This window comes from Furipterus horrens, unplaced genomic scaffold (assembly GCF_987537825.1).
Source record: "Furipterus horrens unplaced genomic scaffold, mFurHor1.1.pri manual_scaffold_1, whole genome shotgun sequence".
In the NCBI taxonomy this organism is placed as follows: Eukaryota; Metazoa; Chordata; class Mammalia; order Chiroptera; family Furipteridae; genus Furipterus; species Furipterus horrens.
The window spans coordinates 115,707,069-115,714,935 of NW_028327171.1; the positions used below are offsets into that span (position 1 = coordinate 115,707,069).

At 42.3% G+C, this 7,867-nt stretch overlaps 1 protein-coding gene across 8 annotated transcripts in view; it reads left to right on the forward strand.

Moving 5' to 3' along the window:
- Positions 1-5,922: 5,922 nt before the first annotated feature.
- Positions 5,923-7,867, forward strand: part of IWS1 (interacts with SUPT6H, CTD assembly factor 1) — a 72,600-nt gene continuing 70,655 nt past the window's right edge. For 7 of the 8 annotated variants that reach the window (XM_090278961.1, XM_090278970.1, XM_090278964.1 and 4 more), the window contains exon 1: positions 6,189-6,493. In XM_090278961.1, the coding sequence (XP_090135087.1) occupies positions 6,460-6,493 (34 nt within the window). In that variant the 5' untranslated portion in view covers positions 6,189-6,459. Of the gene's footprint in view, positions 6,059-6,188; positions 6,494-7,867 lie in introns of those variants that run through there. The other variant, XM_090278973.1, reaches the window with a different exon arrangement.

Sequence of the window (7,867 nt, forward strand, 5' to 3'; positions counted from 1 at the left end):
ACTGATTTCTAAGGGCTCTACATTCATTAGGGAGAGATCAACCATTGGTCTATGATAAGAGTTGGAAAAATGTTTTAGATTTCTTGATCACTTATCTTTTGATTTTTCTAAGTATGTTGTTTTACCATGCATATTTTTTTTAAAGTTTTTATTTTTACTTTTTATGTAGTCAAATTTGTCTGGTCTCTATGGCTTTTCACTCATTGTTGTAAAGTCCTTTTCCCTCCATACTCATCAAGGAACTTAGGTTGGGTTTCTTCCTCACACTATTGGGTGTTCACATAAATAAAATGATACTATTTATAGCATTCTATGACTTCTTTTTTTAACTTACTATATCCTGGACATCCTTCCATGTAAGAGCTAACGATCCACTTATATTACACTGGGGAACACAGTTTTCGTTGAGTTAGATCTGACACTTGTTTTGGACTAACTAACTTTTTGGCATCTGAATTCAAAAATGACCCCAGTTTTTCTCTATCACATCAACTTTTTAAGGTACAGGGTACCCTCCCTTAGTCCCCAAAATCATACAAAATTTACATACAAAGGAAATAAAGAAAAAATTACCAGAACATGCTGCTTATTTAGAGTTATTTTATTCATATAAAGGCTATATATTGTATAAGTCAAAGTGTGTACAAGTAGTAAAGTTCTGCTACCAAACATACATATTACGGTATTTTATCTTTTCAATCCTTCATAGACCAAGGGTTGATCTCTCCCTAATGAATGTAGAGCCCTTAGAAATCAGTGAGAATAGTAATAGAAAAATGGGCAAAGGCTATAACAATTCACAGAAAGAAACTATTAATTAATGGATCTAAGATACATGAAAAGATATCCACCTTAAAATAAGATAAAAAGCAAATTAAAATCAAAATGAGATACAGTAGTGTACTTGAAACAGTCTCCTTCAGTTGGCAAAGCTTTTACAAGTTGCTACATGAGACCCAGTTGATGTGCAGAGGTGGGAATATGATGTTTTTTCTGTCAACAAGTGGCTCATGTAGAATGTTTGGATCACCAGGTTTGAGGTCAGATCTTGGAGGCCAATTCGACTCCACCCAATGCTTCTCACAAGCTCTGTTGTCCCACATACACAGAAAACAGGGGTACTTGGGGTATCCGCACTGCTGACCAAGAAGGAAACAGACCATTTTAAGGTCAGCACAGATGATCCAATTGTGCTTGTGATATTGACTTTCTTTATGTCTTCAGATTTTTCATGAAAAGAAACGAATGGTGAATTGGGACTGCACCAAATAAATTGTCATTGTGGAGGTGGACACACTTCAAGTTCTGCTTTGAGCTATCGATGAACAGTCGCCATTCAGTTGCATTCTAGATTGGAATTCCCAATTCCTCCATTAAACCATGTATGTTATGGCAATACACAAAGCCACCGTCACTTCGAAACTGCTGCAGAAATGCACTTTCTCTTGATAGAAAGTAGGGTACTTTCGCTCCTTTTTCAAGCGAGTTTTCCTTGTGCAGTCTTGATGCTAAGAATTCTGAAGCCTTTTAGGATAGTCCCAAATCTTGTGCCAAATCATTCAACTCATGCCGATAAAATCCCTTACGAACTGAGTCGTCTTCAATTTCAAAATCTTCATCGTTGCTGTCACTTAGTTCTTCACCATACTCCTGTTTTTCGAAAGAGGGTAGTTCAATGAAAACTGGCACTGGGATTTCAGCTGAATGAGGCACTGGACATATAGCTGATGGCAGACTAGGATATTCTATTTTACACTTATTTTTCTTGTTATATCCTGATGTTTTCACTATACAAAAGTAACAGTCACTTGAATGATCTCTGGGCTCTCGCCATACCATAGGTATACCAAATGGCATTTTAGTGCGTGTTCCCTTCACCCATATCCGTAAACTCTTGACACACTGCTTGCACTCCTTGTGAGGGGCCCAAGACTTATCTTGATCACCAAGTTTTACTTTAAAATATGCAAAATAAGCTTGCCTGACAAATGCGCTGATGTCTGTCCTTTGACTGGGAATGGTGAAATTGCCACAGATATAACAAAATGAATCACAGTTGTTTAGGCACTTATGACAAGAAATAGCAGAGGCAGACCTGATCTGAAAGAAAGGAAATAAGTATGTATGTAAATAAAAAAAATAAATTCTGCTAACTCCTTGTATACAGACAAGAACTCAGACTACACTTCGGAATACGATTCACTATATAGAGCGGCACACAACCTCTCACCACACTGTCTCCTGTGTAACTGAATAGCCTAGACAAGTATGAACCTGTATCTGGTCTCCAAGGTCACCCCCCACCCCTCCCTACTTGAGGATGATTTGCTCTTAGCCAACAGGAGAGCACTAGTGCTTCCCTTGATCCTGGCTCGATCCAGCTAGAGTGGTCACATTAAGATAAGCTGTAGAGAAAAACTTGATGTTGTAGAAGAAAACTAACTGCAGTTTTGAAATCAGCATGCCTATTTAAGTCTAAAACAGCTGAAAAATTGAACTCAATAGGAATTATGTTAAAAATTGTTCCCCTGTGTTATATTAGTGACTGCATGATATGCTTTTGTACTGATTTTTGGAGATTCATTATCTACTCACTTTTAAGTGGGTCCCAGTATTCAGTATTATGAGCAAATCTTGCAACGGTCCTAACCAGTTGTGAGGTTGGGATATATGAGAACACGCACAGCCAGGGGAGTAGGCTTAGAATGCACTTGTTTTAATATGTTTCTAAGCTGGCAGGGCCCCCTAGTGACTCAAGCAAAAGAAGGACGTTTGGGCTTGGAGTCCTGGCTTCTCTTACAAAGAGCAGTGAAACTAAGAGACCTTAAATCTTCTGATTCAATCCCTTCATTTCATATCTGGCAACTGAGACACCTAGAAGGCTCCCAGCTAGTCCCAGCTCACCAAGCACAACAGACCCGGAACCCTGGGCTCTCAGCCCCCAGTCTGCTGCTGTGCCAGTGCCAGGTTGTTTCTTACATTGTGTGACCTTTCACTTCCAGGCGTGTTCGTCAGGGTCCAGTGTCTCAAAATGCTGGTCAAATAAATCTTGCAGTCACTTAGGGAAATCAATGTCTCTGGGTTATTATCAGTCAAGGGAAAAAGCGTACTGGATTACAGCAAGCTTGCCTCTTTCTTCCCCTTTTCTTTGGCTTTAGTATCCTTGGTGGGAAAGACAGTTTCTCCTCTGGGTCTCTCCACCATCACCAGCATGGACAAACTGTGCTAGAGCTAGAGAGAGGCGTGGGGGTTGATGAGCCAAAATTCAAGACAGCCCAGACTCAGAAAGGCACATGTGTGTTGCTATAGCATTTCTCAGTCAGGGTCCTGAGGGTCAGCCAGCTGGTGAAAAGGGACTTTGGAGAACTCTCCTGGAGCTGTATACGTATTGACAAGCACATTGCTTTAACTAAGGCTCTATGTTTATTTCAAAAGGTGTGTCCTGGCTTCTTTTGCACAAAAACATCTTTGCACCCTTCTGGAGCTCAGCACATCACTGTGTGCTCAGTCTGCTTCTACCCCTCTGTCACTGGAGGTGGCCTGAAATGGAGCCCCTAAGCATTCTTTGACCTGCAGGTTCTTGACTTCGCACAGGAAAGAATTCAAGAGTGAGTCCAGGTGAAAGTGAAAGCAAATTTTATTTAGATTATGAGAAATAGGCCAGAACATAGATTCCTGGAGACAGGATCAGGGGGTAAGCCCAGGACAAGCTGCCACCACCCACTGCTCTCCTGGTCACAAGTCTGACAGGGCACTGCTGTGAAAGAAGCAAAAGTACATGTCGGAGTGGATGTGCACAAACTTGCGAGTGAGTTGCATGCCATAGTCAGTCAGTCGTCAGGATTTTATGTGTTTCCAAGGGTGGGTTGTTCCTAAACTTTGTGGTGCCAAATTCTGTCTCTGCCTTCTGGTTGGGAAGGGGTCTTGCTCCTAACATGGTCTGTTCTTGAAGTGTCATAGCATTTTTCCCCCTCAGGCCCATTTCTACCTGTGGTGTGAATTTCCATTATAATGATGGTATAATAAGCTTTGGGGTCATTTTCCGGTCGATTTTTCTCCATCTTGGGTTGATCTGGTTTTAGTCATATCAACCACCACAGGAATTTCCTGCCATAAACTGTTTCCCTTTGAGCATGAATGGAGGTGTGGGTTTTGTTGAGAGGACCTAATAGCTTATCAGCCAGTGATCTCTGTCTCTACTTCCTCAGTTTACTTATCAGGAGATTTCCCTAACTGCTTTCTATCCTGCCTCATCTCCATTTTCCAAAAACACTGAGACAGTTAGAATCTTTATGTTAAAAATTCACTAGTTTTCCTTTTGTAATGGCAGTGTTTATCCCAACCTCTTGCATAGTCATTGGTCTTGTACTTCTGGTGAAATTCCAAGATCTTCAGTAGTAGAATTTGCCCTGGGTTACCTTTCACTGAATCTCTTACTGGACTTCTGTCCTATCCACCTTGCCTTATTTCTACAATACGATCTCACCCACTCTTTAGAAGATAGCTTTAGATCCTAGGATCTTTTCTATCAAGTGGAGAGAAGTAAATACTTAAGATTTGTATGTTTGGTTCCAGGTCTTATTTATTCCTTGCTCTTCTGATTCTCGCAACAGCCTGAGATGTCACTCCCACAGTTGAAAGAGGGGATTTGAATTTCAAAGCTGTTTCCCCTACACAGGGGAAGGTATACCCACGAACTCTCTTACAAGAAAATGAGTATTTCCAGAAAGAAACCACCCCTCTCTCTCCCTTCCTTTCCAATGTCCATTTCTGGAGCCCAGAACTGCTTTCTGCCAGCATATTCTGACTGGCTAACATTGGGTTCAAGGATTATCACAGATGAAATGTAGCTTGACTAACAGCGCTCTGAGAATTTATAGCAGAGCTGGTATCAAAGAATCCACACCTCTCAATTCCAAGGTGGGAGGTGGACCTTCCAGGGCACCAAATGAGGCCTTGCAGCAAGCTGGGCATGCCTGGAAATTCAGTCCAAGATGTAAGTAAGCTTTGCCAACTAACAAAAGGCCGTATGTCTGTAAGTTTGCTCCTCTTGAGGAATCTTTGCTTTTACCTCCACTGTCCCTCCTCTAATCAAAAGGCAAGAAAATTTTCTTTGTCTAAGACAAAAATGAACAAGGAAATGAATTTTATTCAGGGCATTGCAATAGGGAGAGCACCACAGATATAAAGATCAGAGTGTCTAGGCAGGGTGGTTGTGCCTTAGACTTTCACAGGGAAGAAGGTGGCATGATTTATAGTTGGGATTGATTTGCAATCAGGAGAACTTTCAGTTAGCCAGGTGAACAGAAATGTTTATCTCTGTGTCTAGCCATTTTCAGGCTAGCAAACAGTTTTAACCTCAGCTAATCAATCATTCATGAGACAAAAACAGGACGTTGCGGGAGGGGGTGTCCTGCCCTTAAAAGTAGGTTAAAAAAAAAGGGTAAAGGTCTTCGACCTTGTCACGGGTAAACAAGGGGGTCATCGGCAAGTCTTATAGGAGTAAGAAAAAGAATGGAGAGCGAGTTCTAGCAAAGTCATGGGGAGAAGGGTTGTTCTTCAAAGTGAGCCTTTCCCGGAACACTGACAGGTCAGGTTGTTTCTTAACCATCCCTGTTTCTTGAGAGCATAGAGCTCAAGTAATACTCAGCAATGTCACCCTCCTTCAATCGGGAATCTTTACGGAAGCAAAAACCAGTACTTCCTATTGTTGATGAAATGGCTTAATATGGAAATTAAGTCGCTATTTTAAACAAGAAAGAAAAATGCCTTGAGAGTAGGTCCTTTGATCAGGTCAGTCGGAACCGCATCACAGCTCCCTGGGCTCCCAACTACAAGTACCAGAGAGCAATGCGTCACTTCCTCCCCGCTGCAATGGCAGGAGTCAAAAGCCTTGCTGTATCTCGGGAACGGTAATTAATTGGCAGACTGATGGAAAATGAGTTTTAGGGGGTCTTTATTTTTCAGAAGAGTAACTCAGAAGTTCCTCAAATAAGGCGCGAACGCAGAATAAACATTACCACCTCCATGGGAGACGGACCTACTGCTCCAACGGAAGGTACTGTACTTCAGTTAGAGTTCCCGCTCAATTTTCCCAGTGGTCTCCTTTCTGTCCAGGCCGTGCGTCCTTACCGCTGTGTCTTCTGATTGGTCGGTTGACAGACGACGGCGCCTGCGCGCTGCGTTCCTCTGAGGGCGGTGGGCAGACGCCATTTTCGCCCCAGAGGTACTTCTGGGAAGTAGACCCCGGTTGTCGGGTACGGCGTCTTCTGCGGGGCTTTTAGGTCAAAGTGTTTGTTTCTGGCGCTGTTGTTGTCATACTCTCCGCACACTGCAACCCTCCAGGGAATCTGTGAGCACCGGACCGCGTCATCGGGGTGCGGGGATCCGCACCGCCGAAAGGAGGTGACGGGGGTGCTGTGGGGCACGGACACTCCCAGCCGAGAGCAGCCCCCTGCCATGGACTCCGAATATTACAGCGGCGACCAGTCAGGTGGGGCTGGGACTTAGGGCACAGGGCTGGGGGCGGGGTGGCTATTCGGCCGGACTGGCCTGACACTCCCGTGGAGGTGGGGAGGGAGGCCGCGCGGACTGGCCCTGACGTGGAGTGTGAGGCGGAGCTCCAGGGGCCCGCTCACCCGCTGTGGGCTGGGCAGTTAGAACCTTGAGGAGGTGATTCTAGAAGGGAGAGCCGTTTATGAATGAGGAAGCTGCTGCCGTGTATTAAGTATTTCCTCTGTGCAGGGTCCTAGGGAAGGTCTCCCCTGTTACCGGATTTCAGTTGAGTGTTTTCGAGAATTAAAGGGAACTGTTGGGTGCATGTGGGAGCTGGGATGCGGGACCTTACCTAGACTTTTCACTCCTAGTTAGGACTAGTTTAAACTCACAACACTTATTCTTAGTAAAGAAAACGGAGGGTCCTTGTTGGAGTTGTGTAAATATTTTAGTGTACCTCTAGCAATTATTGATGATTTTGTGCCGTTTCTTCACTTTTGAGATCTTTCCTCTCACCAAGTTTGGTCTCTTTTCTTTCCTGTTTATTCAGTAAACATTTACTGGGCCCCACGTTGCTAACACTGTGCACCAGAGGTACAAAGACGAATGAGAATAAGGCAGCACTTAGCTGGGGAGAGAAAAATGTTACGTTTGCTTTCCCTTTGTGCCCAAGTTTCATTGGGCATTTTCTATCAAAGTGCTTAAATAATTTTATAAACGTTAACCTCTTTTGTGTTTTAAGTTCACTTTATATATGGCAAAGAATAGTTATGAATACAGATGCCTTTCCAAGCATGCACTGCTGTTTTGCTTTAAATGTTTCCCTGATGTTTTCAAAAACAGTTTTTCAGTTCACATGTGGTTTTAAGTTATTTCTTAAGTAATTATATGTAATACATGTATGAAGATTAAGTGCTAAAAGATAGGAAAAAATAGCAATTCCCTAGTTTTCCATTCTTTTTTTGATGTTTATCTCCCTAATTTATGCTCCCTTGTTGCATGATATGTGGGCATTCTGTAATGATTTCCTATTATGTGAGGACAGGGTTTTATCTTATGTACTCTCTTCTCCCCCATACACTGTTGCAGCATAATTGTTAAATTTCAAAATTATTGGTTTATTATTTACTCTTTAACTATATAGAGTAGGTCTTTAGTATGATAACGATTCCATTCTTATGCAACTTTTTTGTTTTCCTGTAGGTGACTGCTTCATTAAAATTTTTTTTTATTAAACTTCTAACCAAGTCTTCTCATACCCTCCAACAACCCTAAATTCCTTTCAATACAATTTTCCTTTATATTTTTAAAGTGAGGCAGCAAGTTATTTTCACCATTTTGTAATATGGTATAGTATATGTTTTTCTTTGAG